At 36.1% G+C, this 21,671-nt stretch overlaps 1 protein-coding gene across 2 annotated transcripts in view; it reads left to right on the top strand.

Moving 5' to 3' along the window:
* The window catches only part of LOC121371104 (prospero homeobox protein 1-like), a 39,545-nt gene extending 18,348 nt beyond the window's left edge, over window positions 1–21,197 (top strand). For both annotated transcript variants that reach the window (XM_041496757.1, XM_041496756.1), the window contains exons 4-6: window positions 415–569; window positions 13,740–13,884; window positions 16,500–21,197. In XM_041496757.1, coding sequence (XP_041352691.1) covers window positions 415–569; window positions 13,740–13,884; window positions 16,500–16,685 — 486 coding nt within the window. In that variant the 3' untranslated portion in view covers window positions 16,686–21,197. The remainder of the gene's footprint in view (window positions 1–414; window positions 570–13,739; window positions 13,885–16,499) is intronic.
* The last annotated feature ends 474 nt before the right edge of the window (window positions 21,198–21,671 follow it).

Below are 21,671 nucleotides of genomic sequence, written 5' to 3'. Positions count from 1 at the left end.
TCCCTCTCTCTCTTTCTCTGTCTCTCTCACACACACAGACACAGACACACACGCACGCACACACACAGAGTTAGACACCCAATTTCTATACACTTCATGTACATCAGGCTTTTTAACCAAACGTGATGAAAAATAAGAAAACTGTGGGTTTTCACCTTGAGTTTAATAGCCACATACGTCATTTAAACAACATGCTGTAGGTAAGTTATTCCCTATATATTAATATTTTTCCTTTACATTTACTAGACGTAACCCACTTTATGATCACTTCATACGCATTTTGTCGAAACATTTCTTGCACTCTTCTTGTACAAACATACGATTTTAAATGTAATAAAACTTTTTATAGTTGTGTATGTGAATTGATATCATGTATGTCTGTGAAACAAACGGTTTTTCCTTAACTGATATCACACCAGTACTCTGACACCTATGCACCTGCGCAAAGCGAAACTGATGTTTTTCTACGTCCGGTACCCGAGTTCCGCCATTCTGAAGATCTACTTCCCTGATGTGAAGTTCAACAAGAACAACACAGCTCAGCTAGTCAAGTGGTTCAGTAACTTCAGGTGAGAGTTTGTCTCTTTAAAACTAGTCTGATGTGAAGTTCAACTAGAACAAAACCTCTCAGTTAGTCAAGTGGTTCAGTAGTTTGTCTCTTTAAAACTAGTCTGATGTGAAGTTCAACTAGAACAAAACCTCTCACCCAGTCAAGTGGTCCAGTAACTTCAGGTGAGAATTTGTCTCTTTAAAACTAGTCTGATGTGAAGTTCAACTTGAACAAAACCTCTCACCCAGTCAAGTGGTTCAGTAGTTTGTCTCTTTAAAACTAGTCTGATGTGAAGTTCAACTAGAACAAAACCTCTCACCCAGTCAAGTGGTTTAGTAACTTAGGTGAGAGTTTGTCTCTTTAAAACTAGTCTGATGTGAAATTCAACAAGAACAACACGGCTCAGCTAGTCAAGTGGTTCAGTAACTTCAGGTGAGAGTTTGTCTCTTTAAAACTAGTCTGATGTGAAGTTCAACTTGAACAAAACCTCTCACCCAGTCAAGTTGTTCAGTAGCTTGTCTCTTTAAAACTAGTCCGGAAACTAGCTCAGTCTAGTCTGAGGTGGTTGGGTCCAAGGATCGAACCGTCTCGGTAGACCCATTCTCTGACTGGTTTTCCTCTCGTCCCAACCGATACCCCACGACTGGTATATCAAAGGCCGTGGTATGTTTGGTCTTGTTGGAGAAATTGCAGTTAAAATATATTTTACTGCTACTGGAAAAATGTTGCGGCTTACCTCTAAAGACAAAGTTGCTTGTCAAAATTATTAAATGTTTGACATCCAATAGCCGATAATTAATTAATCAGTGTGCTCAAGTGATGACGTTAACAAATACAAATTTGAACCGTACACAGGTGCTGTAACGAGTGTATCCTTGGATGCCCGCATCCAGTTGAGTGTGGCACGTGTGCATGATGGCCAGACTGCTTTTGAAAAAGATTTATTCATGGGTACAAATTATATTTATACGGCCCCCAATTATCTGAAAAAAACTAAACAAACAAACAAAAAACATTAAAATCCCGCAGAAAAAAACACACAACGAAAAACTTTGAATTGTGAACAATTAATCAAAGCTTGGAATCTCATACCGTTTTGTAAACAACTCACGCCAACTTGCGAAAGATCCATTTATATACTCTCCCATCCCGCATGTAACAGATTGTTAAGGTTAGAATAAATGTATTGTAGAAGTATTTAATTGCGCAGGTTGCAGAGAAAATAAAATATGTACTCTGTAATTACATCAGGTACTGATTCACGGCACGTCAAAGTTTACTACATGTTCGTATTCTAACGAAATGCTTGAAGCTTCTTTACAGACGTTTCCCTTAGAGGAACTGTTCTGAGTTTGTTGCTATTGTAAAATGTGTCTGAGTACCAGAGCCTTTTTAACAATTAAAATTACACGCTAAATATATTGTCTTGTTAAGGTAAAGCGCTCGCTTGATGCGCGGTCGGTTTGGGATCGATCCCCGTCAGTGGGCCCATTGGGCTATTTCTCGCTCCATCCAGTGTACCACGACTGGTATATCAAAGGCCGTGGTATGTGCTATCCTGCCCATGGGATGGTGCATATAAAAGTTCCTTCCTTCCTTTTGGGTAGCGTGCATAAAACGTATTTGGACATGTGCTCCAAATCTGAACACATGACTACCTCTTGTCGTGTATGGGACAGAGAACCCATCGAGATGTTCCTATCCTCAAAAGATACAGGCACGTTACCCTTGGGCTCAACCTCAGTGATCGAGTCCAGGGGCGGATACGTATTGTAGTAAAGTACATAAACTTATACTATTTCTGCATTCTGTTCATATAAGCCAACTGTATGTAACAATAAATGCATGGTTATTACCAAGTTTACAGTGAAGTTGAATTAGATTAACGTGTCTATATCCAATTAAGATTCAAGCACGTCTCTCCCGGGACCAATATCTGACTTCGCCAGTGACTGGGTCCGGGACAGAAGGGGGGGGGGGGGGGGGGGGGGGGGGGTAGAGTTGGAAATGGGCAGTATTTTGAAAATAGCAATTAGTAAAAAGTTAATAGAATTTTTAAAAATAAAATAAAAAGTTAACAAGCCAAAAATAAAAGGAATTGACTGTTTGGCCGAATATTTATATAATTTGGAGCATTTTAGAATGACAGTCCAAAAATAAATGACAGAAAGAAGAGAGGATCGGACTATAGTGCTGTCGGAAATAGAATAAAAATGATTTTCGTCGGACCGTTTCTGATGATGGTTTACCCCTATTCCTCTCCAAAACTAAATATTTGTAGACATTTATAAGTAACATTTGAACAAAACTGTCATGAACCATTTTGAGTTTCTGATCAATTTTCCAGTATTAAAGGTGCTATCTAAAAGTTGCATAATGACAGCTATTGCAAATCATGTTTTTATTAAATTTTGCTTTAACATTTAATGACTACACCTTTAACTATATGCCCATAGATGATTATAGGAAATTATTATATCTACTAGTAGAAATTACATTTTTATTGGAGAATCTTTATCACAAACAGATGCTCACATATAACTTCTGATACATCACCTTTAAGTGGTTGCAAGGTTGTGTAAATTTCTACTGTATGTATATTGAATTTATATTTATTAAATATGATGGTCAAAATTAATAATTTATGCTGCAATTCAAAATAATCAGTTATCTTGCAGTTTTAAATTAAAAGTTTGTTTCAGGGTAAATGAAATTGACACATATCGATCAAAATGTGTTATAGTCTGTTCCAATAAAGGTCATAAATCTCCTGTTTACTGACATCTTTATTTTAATTTCAAGAGTAAACGCCACCTTGTACATCAATGAGAGCCCAAACAAGTAAATGCTAAATTAGGTAGAGTATCATTAAATAGGTATTTACAAAATACTTACTTGTCAGTTTAATATGAAAGAAATAATTGACGAAAATCATTTTTATTCTATTTTCGACACTACTTTAGCTAATAATATTAAAAAAAACAAAGTAATTTCGACATAAAATTTTGAACGAAGGTCTAAAAGTTACAGTGAAGTGAGAATGTCTATGTACCCAAATTTAAAGACAGTGTGTTGCCATCGTATAATTTTTCCAACAAAAACAATATTTCCAGTAACCAAAATTACATATTAAATACTTAATCTTGTTTAGAACACCAATGTCTGTATATCCAATATGTTTCTGGTTGTCCCAACGTTTGTATACTATCCCAAATTGGACTTGACCGCACAATAATTTCGTACTTACGAATATATGTATATATATATATCTGTGTGTGTGTGTGTGTGTGTGTGTGTGTGTGTGTGTCTGTGTGTGTCTGTGTGTGTGTGTAAGTAAATGAAGTTTGAGTTACTAGTCTTACAAACATTAGGCTGACCAGGAGCACACCGGATAAATACACACTACTATCTAATCCAGAACGTGATTTAATATGTAGTTTAAATCATTAAATAAGCTCTATTTGTCGGAAGTAACTACAGTGGCAACCAACTCATGACAGTCTCTTCAAAAGTGGATAAAAGGACATTCTCACCGATAGACTGGTACTAACTAAGGGTTGGCGACATACTCACATTGATGGACCACCCTGTATGATGTGCTGCGTCATACAATATTAGGCGGGTTTTACATTTTTCGGTGGAAAAAAAAGATGAAAATAAATATGTAAAAAGTTTAAGTATTGGTACAGTAGGCTTTATAGATACATTTGGACTTGCTATAAACAATGTCTTTGAAGAAGAAAAAAGATTTATTTGTATATATTTACTTGGATAATAAGATAATTAATTTTACCTAAAAGCCTTTTAGTAACCGGCGTACGTCTAGACTACAATAGAGGTTTAGCACCTCGGGTAGGTGTTTCAACAGACTGTAAGCCATTAACTCGTATAGCGGTGCATAAAACTTAACCCGGGATTTGTGTCCGCGACGGTGGAGATTTGCATTCTCTGGATGTTTAGCGTGGATACCTTAATTACACGGATGTAGCATCATCATTGTTTAAAAGTCAGGCTTGACGCTATTTGTCTACGAGTCTCGGGGGAGTTGAAGAAATCATTTCCTATTTGGTCGCGCGTGTGAACTCAGGTAAATGCGAGGACGTACAACAATTTGCCGGGTGGACACCAGCGAGCAATGGCTCGTTTTATGTCTATCTCCAAATGAATGCTATTCCTGTGGGGCGGAATTTCTTAAATATTAATAGGGCAAATACGGGCTCTATCCTCAAGGCTGGATGGATGACTTTATCTCTTTTGATTCATTTGATGGAATCCGCTTGCACGATTGTTTGATGTCCATTATCGGCAGAAGCGACAGTGTCTGTATAAATCATTGTGCTATTTGTCCAACTCATCTTAATCACTCTGGCTCAATATTTGCCGACGATGAGATGGAAGCTGAGAGTATTGGCGAAGCGATCGCAAACCACTCCCCTCACCTATCCGCGTCTCTCGTGGCTCCAGCCCTCTGTCTTCGTATCAAAGTCAAGTTTATGTCGTCGGGCGGCCATTTACTTCCTCTAATGTACATTAAATTTTCATATTCTCATATCTTTAATGTATTTTCTCGATAGAGTCCCGCGCGAGCGCCGGTCCTCGGTGATTTGTTGATTGCAACAAGATCTTGAAAAGACTGGTATCATTTCATATTGATCAGACAACCAATAGCAATCAGCTTTATGCAAGTATTTCCGCTCGGCTTGAGTAGTCGTGTCAACCCCTTAATATATTATACACGTGTTGTATCCTATATTTCACCAAGTGCTGTATATTGCGTGTCGTATCTATATATGGAATCGCTCTTTATCCCGGTGTATAACATATACATTAATATTTCTGACGTATCGGTCTTTGTCGTAATATATTTCTTGTCCTAGATTTCAGGCACATCACTTGGGTTTTTGTTTCATAGTGTATATACATGTATGTGTATACGCACGCACACACACACACACACACACGCACACGCACACACACACGCATACATACACACACACACATGTATATATAAGGGCATCATTCTTTGTAGTGGTTCATTTCAGGAATATCATTCTTTGTTATATATTTCATTTATTATTTCAAGAGCATCAATGTTTGATGTTAATTAGAGGCGCATTGTTATTTTCATAGGATCAAACCCCCTCGGAATATCAGTATGCGTGGCATGTGCTGTCTTGTCAGGCTTATATTTTTTGACATGGTATATGTCTTGTATATTTAAGTAAAATCTTTCTTTGTTGGAGGGGGGTATTCAAAATTTTAATAAACTTATTTACCATAGCTCTATATAGATTCATAATACTATGACCAAAGAAATATATTATCTTTAATGTTGCCCGTAATAGGGTGTTATTAAACAGTCGTTCGTTCTTTGTTGTAGTATATTACATGTCAATTACTGGCCATTGTTCTTTTTCTTAGTACATGTACATGTATGTTATATTTTTGGAGCCTCTTTGTTCTTAGACCATGTAATTGTATGTTTATCTTATGCGTGTGCTTTAGAAAATAAACTGTATATTGCTTTTTAATAGTATATATATATATATATATATATATATATATATATATATATATATATATAGTTTATTGCAATAGGCCTACTGGCCTTTGAGCATTCATAATATGCACAGGAGTAAATGCATAATGTACAGGAGTAAATGTAAAGTAGATATACAGTACAAGGACCCAAATAAACCAAACTAGCATGTTAAAGGTGCTATCTACCGGTAATTGGTAAACTGGACAAAAAATGGGGTCAAGTTTCTCATTTAGTTTAGTTTAGTTTTTTTCTTTTTTAGTTTTTTAGTTGTTGTTTTTTGTTTTTTTGTTTTTTTTAGGGGGGGGGTGGGGGGGGGGGGTCATATTAGCAACGTTGTCAGTTTAGGTGTATTCCAGAAATCTTCTGAGTGGATGAATTTATATTTATGTGTGGGTGGTGAGCTCAGCTATATTATTTTATATTTTTACTGTAAGCAATGCCAAATAAATTAGCATTCACTATCTCAACCTCCATTTGATCATTTCTGGAACAGTTGTTTTTTAACTGAACATTCCACACATTTGTCTACGCTTGGAGGTAGTATGTCTCAGTTGAAAGCTCATCAAGTGTTTAGGTCTAACTGTGAAACAAGTATATTTAAATTAGACAATCACCATTCTTCTGGCGAAAAAAAAAAGCAAAGTAACACTGGCATTTCTAAATATCACCGTCACATCCGCTCCCCCATCACTACCACCACCACCACCGATGCCATCTCCCACGCAAAATCCCGTGCACGGTCGCGCTCATAATGATATGGACAAAGCGCTTTCTCCATGGCATATTTGATATAAGTAGCTATCGCCGTCACATAGTTTGTGTTGTACAATGTGTGTATATCGGCTGTCGGGACGAGTCTTTTTGTTTGCGGTGCATTTAAAAGCCAATACCACACACACACGACCCGCCCGGCGTGTACCTCTTGCCCCGAGCGACCGTGTTGAATCGGTGGCGATACCCGTCTTCACCTTGTCTCGGCATTAGCCGTCTTCAAGAGTCAATTTGGGTCCCTGATCGCTTTGCGGGCATTTTATAAATGCCACCAATGTGAGAGCGGGTAGAGTCGCTCATTCTTTTGCATGGGATGGCTAATTTTCGCCTAGTGTACACAGAGAGCGAGATTAACTGCAGTGTACTTTACGTGTTTCCGCTAATGCTAGGTTAAACCTGTTTACACCCTCTTTATTTAGAGAACAGCCCCCTCCAATCCCCTTGCCTTGTTCACAGGTACCCGCCAGGATTTCTGACTCTTTCTCCGAAAGATTGTCCTGAGAAAAAAATCTTGCAGAAATGTATCTACTTTTAGGAGAAATTAAATGACTTTTTTTTTCGTCACAAATTACTATTTTTATTGTATAAAAGTTACATACATTTTTATCTGGAGAATTAAAATTGTTTTTATAAAAAATAGTAGTATAGCGAATGCCTGTTGAATCAGGGCTCTTAACCTTGCCATTTGCTAAAAACTTTCTGAGGAGGATAAAACTTAAAAACAACAAAATTAAAATCAAGATCAGTATATATGTAAAACTATTTAATGCGTGCTCATTTCATAATGTTTTTTTTATATCACGGGTGTTTAAAATTTGAATATTTCCTCAGTGAAATGATGATAAGAATTTGGAAACTGTTACTGAAGTAGTATGGAGCGAAATCGTGCAGCACGTAGTTGATTATTTGTTAGAATGCTCTTAGGTGCAGACACATACTAAGTAAATGTTTATTTCCATTAACCACAAACGCGGTTAAAGACGAGTGAAATGGCAATGTCAATTTTAAGAAAACCACAGCACGTGTTTTATTTTACGAGCTGCAACGCGCAAAAAAAACATTTATACGATATCATCCCGAATACAGAAAATATCACCCTATGTGTTTTTTACACACATACAATTTATGGACATTGATTTTGGTAGCATATTTTATGTATGATGCACATATGTTATGGCCAATTGTGTGTGCGCCTAACACATTTAGATGGTTAAGACTTTGATTCCTATGAAATCAACTTTATGAGTTGATCAATAAATTCTTTGATTTCTCGTCTGTTATTTAAACCACCTTACATAAGTAGTTGTTGTTATTGTTGTTGCTGCTGCTGTTGTTTTTGGCGTTTTTTGTTTTTTGTTTTTGTTTTTCTAATATCTTAGTTAATGTTTTGTCGGTTTGTTTTGTTTTGGTGGGTGGTGGAGTTGTTTTGTGCGGGGGTTGGGGGGGGGGGGGGTCGGTTTTTTCATGTTTTTGTTGTTGTTATTGTTTTTCGTTTTGTTTTATTGTTGTTGGTTTTTAATGTTGGTTTTATTTTGGTTTTTGGTTTTATTATTATATTTTTTGTTGTTGTTGGGGTGTTTTGTGGGGAGTGTATAACGACACTAGCATATATGTTGTCTCCTTTCTCAATGGTCATTTAGCTTTCAAAATTTGTTTTTAAATAACACTTTCTAATCATTGTTTTATAACAGCGTAAGAGTCAGTACGATTAAGAAACAGATCATTACATATCTAATCTCAGAGAGCGAGAGACGACAAAGTGAAACTTTCACTATCTGTGATTACTTTACTAAATAATGTTGTGCACAATAATTAATTGTCTTTTGATCGCGGTCCAGAGTTCTGCCCTGTATAACGGGGCTATATCCACTGCTGACAGGACTCGTGTTGTCTGGCCCGCTCAAGATGCCAGCTTGTTATCGCACAAGATGACGACATGTACTAATTAAACACCCGACCAGCGTGATACGCCGATAACGGGTGTCTTACCTGTAATAACACTGGTCTATATTGAGATGTGATACCCGAACACTACTAGACCTTTGGGAGAGAGAAAAAACAAATCAACAAGATTGTGTATGATCTATTGGTGCGTTGCCATATGTCTGTCATTCGAAGTTCAGTACGATGCACTAGTTTTAATCCATGAGTGTATTTACGTTCTTGTTAGCATCCAAAGGTTAAACTTCAGGCCCCCGTTTTACGAAACGATTGTAGCTACGATCAAACTCAGTGACTGATTTTACGCTATTAATGAGCTTAAAATTTACAACCGTTCGCCAAAGCAATTTTACTGTGATTGTAAACTACCTCACTACAATTAATATCTTGGTTTATATTTGAAAGAAGTCCATAGACGTGTAGCTAGAAAATGGTAAATCTAGAATGTTTTGTAAATGTCTTGACATTGACTTGGATAAGAAGATTAATATATAGTCCAGGATCACCGTGGTTCCATTTGTTTCTCCATCAGTTACTTTCCATTAATGTTTTAATTACGAATACTGGTGATGTAACACGATTTTAAATACATTTTGGAAACCGGTTTATATTACTTTTGCATTTTTAAAGGATACTTGACACTTGGAGAGGACAATGTTGCCTCGGACCTCGTTTGTAAATTCAGTAATTAAAGTTAGTAACGCAATTATAAACACTTAACTATGCTACTTGGAATACAATAGGTACTATTATTGCAAATGTTCATAATCCGTTCCGTCCAGATGGCAACCTATTCAGTTATGACAGTTTTTGTGAGTTCAGTGGGTTTCATCTTCCATCACTATTATTGAAGGCTTAAAAGCTACTTTACTTAAGAGATGGCCATTCCTCTCTTCAAAACCTCTTTCAACACATGTTTATAAAGAACAAAATGGGGTCTCGATATATATATATATATATATATAAGTACATTAGTAAGTACTTTTTTTCACCACAGTATATTTGTAAAATGGGGACAAGACTTGGCTATAGAGAATGCCAACGGGATTCAACTGTAATTATACTGTGGTCGATGTTTTACAGATATAGAGTCTACACCATCCTAAAGGGTGTCTTTTTACTGTGCCATTGGTATTAACGATCTATAGAAATGACCGCGTATAATTTGGAATACATTATCCTAAATTGTAAAGTTTGTTGCTGTTGTTGCTGTTGTTGTTGTTGTTCCATTGTAATACGCATTGTCAAAGCTGAAAGTATTAGAACATGTTATATTTTTTTACATTTAATAGTAATCTTTTGAACGACAAATCAATTCGTTTTCTTCAAATTGTTGCTGCAAATTGTTCCGTGTAAGCGCATCTGTACGATATCTAACACATATTGTGATCATGGCATATTAGTCACCATTAGAAAATCGTGATGCATTTGACCATTTTTCCTGAGTTCTGACCCTTACTTTCTCCAATTACTTTATTTTACATTAGTACTTACTAGTATCTTTTTAAAACTAATCACATCGCATAGTATGTATCTATGAAACGACGCTGTGCAATAAACGTAGACCAGTTGAACATCGAGTTTCCAAACTGTTTCGGAAGTGGATACTAGTGTGAACAATAATCGCTGCAATCGTTACACATCCGAGATCAACACACCCGGTGATTTTAGAACGTCTAACGAACACGCTCGAGTGTTTCCGACATTCCGATTGTTCACCGACCTCTTCCGAAAATGTTTCTGAATGTCGCTCCAAAATCAACCTTCCCAAACGTCAGTTTGTAATGAATTATAAGTGCATTGGCTGGGACGTAAATTAAACCATTATCATTGATTTGAGAATAGAGATTGCTAAAAAAAAAAAACAAGTTATTTTTATCTTGCGTTAATCAAAATGGATAAATTTTCGAAAATTACTATAATAAAACGGTGCGATTGTTACTCATTCATCCATTCTTCCGTCCGTCCGTTTATCTTTCAATAACTTCGTTCGCCAACTGCAGCCAACCAGCTTATCCGTCCGTTCGTTCACCAATGATCCATCCATCCATCCATCCATCCATCAATAAATCCATTAATCCATGCATCAATTTACTAATAAATTTATCCATTCATTTCCTGTTTGTTTACTGAACCATTTTATTAAACTAGTTTTCTTGCTAATAGTTTATATAATTTTCACTATGTGGAAACGTATATAATATTAAGTTATACGTTCTCTGCGGCCATTGCGGGTTGACTTTTGCCCTGCTACTTTTATTGCCATGCTGCCGGTTCGGAATCCGGCTGATTTTCGTGTATAATGAGAAAACTGATAAGGGCGAACTTCGCAACTCGTCACCCGAGCAGCTCCATTCATAATACAAAGAATTGCTAATGGCTTTCAAATCATAGACATTATACGTCCCCTGTTCTTCGATGTAGAGTCACGTCGCGCGCACGTATTTAAATGTAGAGTGATTCTAAATGGCAGAAGGAAAACCCAAATGTCAAAGATAACATTCCCAGGCAGTCCCGGAACCCGCACGGGTCTCCTTCAGATGTGGTTAGAAGAGGGGAGCAAGTGGCGAATAATTGCATCTGAGACGAGCGGCAAGTGGACCGGGGACCTGGTTAGAAATATTGCCCCGTCCAATTGCTTGTTAACTGCCTCTTCCTCAATCAACTATAATCAAGTATGCGAGGGAGAATTATCACTTAATTGAGATTAATTCCCAGTTTACTTTCTCACCGCCGCCACGCCAAATTGGCCGTCATCATCGCATCTTATGTTCTTCCGCCCAGTGGAGGAAAGATTTATATTTGCTCAAAACGGGCCACCAGCCTGCCTGGTAATTGTCTCAAATTGTTTTATTGTTCGTGAACAAGTCGTTGCGTTTGTCTCATGCTGTACATTAAACCGTCTCTCTCTCTCTCTTTCCCCCTCTCTGCTCACATTATCGTGTTTATGAGTGTACCATCATTAACTGTCGTTTAGTGTATTAACAAAGCGGCATTGCCTTCCCAGACCAAGGCTTATGTTATAAAACCATGTTTTAGTACAATGTATATAAAAATACTGTATTTACTAGCAAACTAAAAATACTTGGACTTGGAAAATGGTTTAACGTGCACATTCAGAGCAAGCTATTGTAGCGCACGCCTGTCCTGGACACAAGTACCGGCCACAGCCGGTTTCTCCGTCCAGGACAGGAAAGGTTGGGGTGGGTGAAGGACGGACCGCCTGCAAGGGAGCACCAGCAGTCCAACCGTAGTCGGTGACGGGGGTGGGGGGGGGGGGGGGGTATGGTGCTATGTAATTTGGAATGTCCCGTAGGATTAAGCCAAAGGGAAATGAGTGCGCATTTTGATGAAGGAAGTTTGGCGCAATTTTGATGGTCGTTCTAAAAATAAAAGGTACTAAAAATACTGCTTTACACTGCCTTTTATAGCAAGCAAAGATAATTTTGTCAGTTCATCAACGTCATAGACAAAACTTGTTCCTCTAAGAGAAAAAATCCATATTGTGTATTATATATTTTATTTGTTAGAAATGTTTTGATTTTAAAACAAAACAAAAATCGCAGCCCAGTCAGTTTCAGTGTGTCAGCTATTAGACTGCAGTCTAAATGGTGGCCTTGGTTACAAAAATTCTTTCTTTTTTTCTCTCTCTTTTTCTTTCTTGCCAGAACTTTGGCATACTGCTTTGCAGACAGTTCTGTTAACTAGCCACTCTTGGTGAGTCACTAACCAGAACTTCACTCGCTTCGGTTAATGTTATTAATGTTATTAACAGGACTATCCAGAGAATGCAACATGTTTCCAAATAATAAATCTTTTTAAGAATTATAGTTACATCTTGAATACATATTCTTGTTTAGAATATCAGTTTTTGTATGTGGAATGTTCCAGGTCGTCCTAATGCTTGTAGTAGTTCAGATTTCATTTTACCTCCTGATATACAGTATTAGTTTGTTTTGGGGGGTGTTTTTGTTGTTGTTGTTGTTGTTGTTTGTTGTTGTTTTTTGGGGGGTGGGGTGGTGGTTGTTGTTGGGTTTTTTTTGGGGGGGGGGGGGTGTTGTTGGGGTTTTTGGGGGGTTGGGGGGGTTGTACGTACAAAATTATTTGGAGGTAAAATACAATTTTGGCTACTAAAACATTAGAATAACAAGAAACTTGTACAAACACAGACATTTTAAACAAGAAAATATATATAACATGTAATTTTAGTTGTTAAAAATGCTCTGTAAACTAGTCGAAAACATCTTGCAATGGCTGCAAACTGTAGTGTTTTATAAAAGTACTCATATGAACAATTTTGTAGTATGGACAAAGTATTTATTTAGTGAGTGGAAATAAAATTATTTTTGGGGAATGGAATATTGTTTCAGGACAAACACTGATTTTTTAATAGTAGTTCTTTATGACACATTATGGCACGTTAAATTCTTTGAGCCAGTTTATTGTTTGAAGTGGATAAGTGTTTTTACAATACAATACGAAATAACTTTTGTGTCATTTTATACCACACATAATGCAATATGCAGAAATCACAGTATTTGTTTTATTGTCAGTGCCAGTTCCTTCTACCACCACCCCCCCCCCCCCCCCAGTAAAGTACGATATGCATGTAATCAACATATGATATCATTGAAACTAACTTTCAAATATATTGTTTTCTGTAATACCTACTAACCTGCTAGAGTAAATGAAGTACTGTGGTATATTGTTATTAGTATGCATTGGTTGCAAAGATGTAGGAATGAACAGACAATGGAAATGCTCATTTCAAACGAAATTCGAGAACCAAGTTTGCATTATTAACATTACATTTACCTCATAATCGCGCGTGAAAGCAAGACACACGTGTGTTTATTTTGATCAGTAAATAATACTGTACTTGATGACGGTCGTATATCTTGTATTGAGATGTGTGTATTGTTTGTGTATTTGCAGAGAGTTCTACTACATACAGATGGAGAAGTACGCCCGCCAGTCGATCGCCGAAGGCTGCAAATACGTGGATGATCTGGTTGTGACGACGGATTCCGAGTTGTACCGAGTGCTCAACCTGCACTACAACCGCAACAACCAGCTCGAGGTGAGACACGTGCACATACATCTTCTTCTTCTTCTTCGTCTTCTTCCTCTTCTTTTTCTTCGAACGCTCATACTACAGTAGTGATATTCTCTTACACACAGTGTGCAGAGAACACAGATCTATGGTACATGTACCACACGGTGTTTTCCCACATATTATATCGGATTCGCTGTTCCTTGATGATGATAAGAATGTCAAAGCCAGACCATCCACTGAAATTATCACTTCCGAAAATTATTTCAACTGTGCAAGCGCGTAGTTAAAAAAGACATACAAATTCAGTTTAAACCTGATTTAAAAAAAAAATCTTTTCAGAATATGTGATAACTAGAATACTGCTCTCTCACATCCATTGGATACAGTTATTTTACAACGTGTTGTTTAAACATGTATTTTTCGCTCATTCGATTATGAAACAACTTGTAAAGAAAATGGTATCTAACATGGCGACTCGTATAATATTTTCTATATAGTACCGAAACGACTGTCATAAAATATAAGATCAGAAACTGAATATGGCGAAACATTTGTTTTAAAAAGAAAAACAAATAAAAAGAAAACAAGAATTGAAAAAATGCTTTAATTGCTTATCATTGCAAAATAGTTTGGGGGCGGATTTAAAATCTGAAATACTTTGCAATGTATTCACATATGTAGTGTGTGATATACATAAACCAGCTCTTGTCTTAGTTCCACTTAACTAAAAATACTCATTTTTATTCTACAAAACGTGGGTTGTGTAACATAATTTTACCACTTATCAGTATCAAGTCAAATATAGACATTTTGCCATCTCAGCGAGTGTTTATTATGTCTAACATAAACTATGGAAAATACAATAATATGTTTCTGCTCAGTAATCTTTGACAAACACTTGATAGGCTATCATCATTGTTTTGACAATAATTAGAACGTATCTCTTGGACTTCCTTGTGGACAGATATCATATGATGTGTGTGTCATACAAAAAACCAAAATGCCCTCGCAGTCATCGAATCTCAGCTTTGAAGTTCAGATAGTTTTAGAGTCAGATACTGAGTCCCGGATTTTTGTTAATTTGGAAAAATGATACGTGATCGTAAGTGTGGAATAAACACTTTGCTCCGTACTTGACAAAATTGTACGCATTATCTCCGAGTGGTGCTTAATCTTTGCTGGGAGGAAATCACCATAAACGTATCGTCGACTTCAAGAGTGATGTAAGAGTGTATGCCGAAACCACACGAGCCCACTCTGCCGGCTGGGTGTCCGTCGTTTAAAATTATTAAACCTTTGTCTATGAGATCGTTATCTCGGCGATAATTGGCGCTGGCCAATTTTACGATCTAAGTGGATCATTTAATCCGAACGTTTAATCTGAAAGAAATGATGGGCTGTCACAGGAAGGGAGTTTTGTCCGCAGATGATGTCTTACGGTCCTATATTTGTTCTAAGATGGCTGGAATCGCCGGACGGGCGGGATTGGTTTAGTCACGCAGGACTCCCCGATATTGGAGGCCACAAGTCTCGGCTATGTTATTACCAAAATATATGTTATGTCCTAAGATCATTTAATGCAGGAATTCAACAAAAAATAATTACACGTTTGTGCAGCGTTGCACGCCATGTGTGCCGTCGTTCGGTTTGACGTCTTGCTGGTGCAAGAAACAATTGTAGCGTTCTTGGAAATCTTTAGTTCTGCGATAAAAAAGAAGAAGCGGAAAAAAGGAGTACTAAATTAAATAATTGTTAATTATTTTAGTCTAGCCTTTTAAATATAGGTTCCTCTGTAGTATATTGTAACCACGAATGCCAGAGCAACGTTTTAAAGTATCGATTTCGCTCAGACAGTCCTTTAATAAAAGCCAATTCACAAATGATAAACGTAAAGGCAAATACGTCCGTAGTTATTTAGCTACTGAGCAGGGCTAAAAGAGCTATTACAGAAATAGTAATCACTTGATGGTAAGGATAGAGGGGTCGTAGGAGGTACCCGAATTATAATTCTATTGAACTCTCTCTGTCTCTCTCTCTCTCTCTCTCTCTCTCTCTCTCTCTCTCTCACACACACACACACTACACACACTTTCTTCATTCTTTATTTTCGGTCTCTTCTCTTTTCTTTCTTCTCTTCTCCCCGTTCCTATTTCCCTCCTTCCTCTCTCTCGTGGTGATGATGAATTTGTGTGTGTGTGTGGGTGTGCGCACACGCATGTGTGTGTGTGTGTGTGTGTGAGTGTGAGTGAGAGACAGAGTGAGAGACAGAGACAGAGACAGAGACAGAGAGAGAGACTTCTAACCAGTGCTCCACTGTTGGTATATGAAAGACCAAGATAGATAAGTCGCTGTCAGTTGTAAGGTGTATATAAAAGGAAGTTTATTGCTAATGTTCAAGTGTAGTCCATATGGTATAAATTAGTACTATATATCCCACACCAAACCAGAGGTGAGAATCATCACGAGTAATACCTAACAAAGGACAGTTAACAATAAGCTAGGCTGACATTAAACAAACATTCCCATTCCTTTGACATCTACATATGTTTGTAAATCTCTTAAAATGGCGTTCATTTTGTTTGTCATATTCACAACCGTCTAACATTTCGTTTAATATTTGTTAATCGTTCATATTTCAGGTACCAGAAAGTTTCAGACTAGTTATCCAAGCAACTCTGCGCGAATTTTTCCGAGCCGTTATAACCAATAAAGATACTGAGCCCTCTTGGAAGAAATCCATCTACAAAGTGATTTCCAGAATGGACGACACACTTCCCGAGTACTTCAAGTCCCCGAACTGGCTGGAACAACTGGGCGATGTTTAATGTCACTGACTCCATCATATTCTATATCACTGGCTATGGACAAATGATTCCTTCTTAGTCATGAACTCGTGTGACATCTTTAGCATTCTCTTTCCATGACGTGGACCAAATTTCATCCATGAACAAATTTCATATGCAGCATCCGTGTTCTGTGACTTCAGACCAAGTTGCATCTTTGTCAAATCTAATGAAGACATTCCAGCCACTGAAGTGCGGCGTCATGTACATTCCAGTCCCCAAAGTAACTGGTCGTTAATAGTGTGTGCTAGTGTCTGTCCTGTGACATATATATATCCACTTGGAGTTTTTTTTACAAGATTATCCTTCATCATTTGACATTGGCTGTTTCGTACTTTTGAAGTCAAAAATCCATATGCATAATAAATATTGTAACCTTGTGAAGTCGACTTTGAATAGAACTTCGTTGCGTGAAGTCTTATTTTTCTTATACGTGTATCTTTTTACAAATATGTTGTTATTGGGTGCAATCGTTATGGAAAAATAAATCGTGGATATTTATGTTAATTTTAAATTGAAGTCATAAAAGTTTTATTATAGTGTGTAATATTTATATTTATGTCTTTATCTTGGTGCATAATATTATTGAGATGTCTAGTCATATTTAACATAATTATATCCGAATTTTGCAATTCTTTCTGCCTCTTTTCATGTTATTTTATCGATACACCTCATTTTCATTCATGTTATTTATTGATTGTATGATTAAAACTCGGCGACACCGCTGGTATCCGGGTTAGTGGACTTTGAGCCAAGGAGTATTTAGAGACATCGCGAAAATGCTGACACGTAGATTTTTTTCTTTTGTGATATTGCAATCTCTAAAATGGTCTAAAGCGGGGGTTCTCCCTGGCATTTGATCAATGAGTGCTATCGGTTTGCTCAACAGCAAATGTCGCAGCCCAGTCGGTTTTGATGTCAGTTATCAGACTGTAGTCTAAGTGGTGCCCTTGATTATAATAGTAGAGGGGTACTGACTTTTTCAAAGATTTTTTATATTACCTTAGTGTTCAGAAAACCCATGCAACACTCACTACGTATATGTCTCGCATAGGTAATAAAGACTGTCTGCATGGCAATGTATGTAATTTAACAATATACAAATACACGCGAGATGATTTCAGGAAATCGGTGTCAAATTGCGTAACTATTCATGTCGCCAAATCAAACTGACCGTTACCAATATTTTATCAGTATGTATTTAATTTCTGATTATTTTGTCAGTGGCGTGGCCAGGAAAATCTGGGCAATGTGTCCTCAGAAAGTAATTAAACATGTAGGAAGGGGTGCGCGCGCATCCTATACACACACCTTCCCGATGTTACTATTGTTTTGTTAAACTATTTTATCTTCAATATTATTTGTAATGATAGCTATATGCATAGCTATAGATTAGCATACCATTTCATCATTATAGATAGTGTAAATATTCTAGTATGAGTCAATTCTAAACAAGAAAGGAATATTTGCGCCTGCGTGAATCGCAGTGCAATGTTCCCAGGGAAACGTTGCAATATACAGTATATACATGGTCTGGTCGACATCGTGCACTTTAAAAATATATATTATTTCATAGCTTTAAACGATCTTCATTTTGCAGCATTACCGTGTATATTTTCTTTACCATCCATTGCCATTCTTGGATAATTAGTGCTGTGTAGCGATTAAGTATTTATTAATAGATTGGCATAATACATTCAAATAATTGACCTATGTTAATACTTTGTTTTAATTTTTTCTTATAATGATGTGTATAAGTGGAATATACTTGTTCGGATTTCTTTGAACAAGTATTTTAATTTTATATCCTTATAAAAAGAATCGTTTGTACAAAAAAATATTAGTTTTCAATCTTAGAGAAAGTCATTTTGTTTAAAAGTGATTTACATGTAATTAATGGTTATTTCGTTACTTTTATTTAATTGTTAGGTGAGCAAACGTTTTAAAAATGATTTTTAAAAACAAATTATTAGTCATGTTTATGTAAATATTTATCGAATTATGTTGTTGTTAAGCTTTATTTACTGATAACCATTCCAAAATTATTCTTTTTCAAAACTGGTTTAAACCTTTTTAAAAATGTCTTTATTACTTCACTTGTTTAAGATTTTTCACATTTAATTACGATCTAATAAAGTTTAGCAGTTCCTTACACTGTAATATATGCCTCTTTGCAATAATGTATTTTAAGTTACATTTTCATTAGTTTGTACCAAAGAATGTCATTAGATGAAGCAACAGATTATAGGTACGTGTATTAAAGAGTTTTTTGCGTGAGCAATCACTATTACAAATTCAGCTCATTTAATTGAATGTGGATCTAGTCGCTCTCTCCATATTGCACACCTATTAACATCCAGGAATATAAAATATCGCTCGTCTACAAATTCTGTCAAATTTAAAATTTTGATATGGTGGAATTTTTTATAAATTAAAATGTGTTTAAAATAAATATTCTGCAAAAGATTAACACGTTTAAGATCGTTCAGTAATGTTTCAGCTATATGGACTGGGAGCCAATTAATATGTTTCATTATCAGCACTAAAATAATAAAGTTCATACTGTTTAAAAATGTAACTGCTAAATCACATGCGGATATAGGCCTACTGGTCTGCCCCACCAATATTCTTTTCTCCAGAATTCATTTAGTATTCTTCAGTTTTGTTATTTATTTCATGTTATTCCTAAAGCTTTATTCTATATAGTTTTATGTTTAAATTACCATTTATTCAAATTAATATTTGTGTTATATTTGTTAAGCATCAAAGATGTAATCACCGGTTATTTAGCAATATCTATGATTATTTGGTAGCCCCTTTCTACATTTAGGACCGTTTTTTAAAATAAATTTAGGAGGGGTAGGTAAATATAATATAAACTAATTTGGCTTCAGTGGAGTTAATAATAATAATAGATTTTATAAATAGTATGTAGACTACACAAAACTAATTTTAATCAACTGAAAGTTTTGGTCTTGTTCCTTCCCGGGTTTTTTTTTATCATGTTTGGAACATCGTTTTTATTGTCATTCATAACCATTCTTAGATTGCCAGCTAGTCCATTTAAGTTTTAATTTGGTTTAATTTATTATGGATGATGAACATAAAGGAAACACTACAGGTACTCTAGGTTTAACAGAGGTCTCCGCAAAAATAAGGTTTTTTTTCTATTTACTAATAATATCCGATCTTGTTTAACAAGGCAGGGAAATTAATTGGATTGAAACCAAAAAGGACACTAACTTGTTTTTGTTTATTTATTGTTTGTTTGTTAATATTTACATCCCATTATTTATGTTACTATACACTGTACATTCCAGACAGTGGTGTTCAAGATTGTGCTCTAGGATGTCCTTGCTCAAAGTGTTTATAATATTATCTTATTGGAAACTTTGATTCCTTTGTGACCAAGTTTTGCAAACATATATAGTCACATTCTTAAGAACAAATATAGTATGTGCATGTGTTTATTTCCCATTTCTTTGTTTTCCCTGGTATGTACATTAATACGTCAATGCAGGGTTCACGGATCACCGAATTCCAAACTAGTATTTAACTTGTAATCCGTTTCTTGTTGCATATATAATATATAACGTTAATCAAAGTTGTCTGTCATTGTTGTATTTTCATGTTATATTGCCTTCTTTTTGGGCGGGTGGCTGGTATTGCAACAGGAAATCTTTACTTTGACAGCCAAGACTAAACTCATATATCGTATGGTCAAGTAATCGGCTGGCGTGACTGCCTGAAATTCACAACACGTTATCTAAAATGTTTACATTTTCCGAGACGTAAAGTACGTTGTTTAGAAAACAGTTTTTGTTATTCGAATAGACTGTATGTTACGTACAACTCATGTGACTGGGGTCGTTGAGCATGTAGTTGTACGTTATTGGAACATACTGTACTGTACGTTATCTGAAACGTCTGGTATATTTTGTAGAACGTACTGAAGATCTCGAGATGTACTAGATTGTTCAACACTAGTATGATACTTCCATAAATCCAAGAGGTATATTGAGACGGGAGTATAAATGTGAATATATGTGGTTTGTAATACAGTCACGTTAAGGAAACATTTGAAGTCCATTATTGTACGCAAAATGAATATATAACATAATAATATTATATGATACACAACAAAGACATTTTTCTTGTAAGTTTTTGGAAACTGTGCCTTTTTATAATCAGTCTGATTTTATTTTTTACTTTTATTTTCATTTTGAATTATTCGTTTGTAGCCCCGGTATGTGGGCCACTTTCTTCTGCCTTTTACTATATATGTTGTTATATCTTGGCGTGCCCTAAAGTCGAATCAGTGCACATTGTATAACCGTACACGTCACGTGCAGACGTGGCAGTCGTTCGCATGCCTCTTTTACACCATGTAATAACTTGCCTTTTATATTTTTTTCGTATATATTTTCTTATTCTATTTAAGGAAATTACAACATTAGATGAGTAGATAATATTAAATAAACGTTACTGAACCTTTATGTTTTCTTATGTTTTCAATTGTCGCATGTTTTTGGACTGTTTTGTGTCTAGGTTCAATCCCCGTCGGTGGGCCATTTGGACTATTTCTCGTTCCAGCCAGTGCACAGTCGTGCACGACTGGTATATCATATGTGCTATCCTGTCTGTCTTGTACATATAAAAGTTCCCTTGCTACTAATGTAAAAATGTAGCGGGTTTTATGTGTCCGAATTACCCAATGTTAGACATCCAATAGTCGACGATTAATCAATGAATGTGGTGTCGTTAAACAAAACAAGCTTTAACTTTGACTTTAACATTAATCATCGGCTATTGGATGTCAATTATTTCGTAATTTTTACATCTAGCCTCTGAGAGGAAACCCGCTACATTTTTCCATTAGTAGCAAGGGATCTTTTATATGCACCATCCCACAGACAAAATTGCACATATCACGGTCATTGATATACCAGTCGTTTTACCACTGGGCTA

This window comes from Gigantopelta aegis, chromosome 4, assembly GCF_016097555.1.
Source record: "Gigantopelta aegis isolate Gae_Host chromosome 4, Gae_host_genome, whole genome shotgun sequence".
NCBI classification, from domain to species: Eukaryota; Metazoa; Mollusca; class Gastropoda; order Neomphalida; family Peltospiridae; genus Gigantopelta; species Gigantopelta aegis.
The sequence above is the reverse complement of the archived record's forward strand: the minus strand, read 5'-3'. Positions and strand labels throughout refer to the sequence as shown.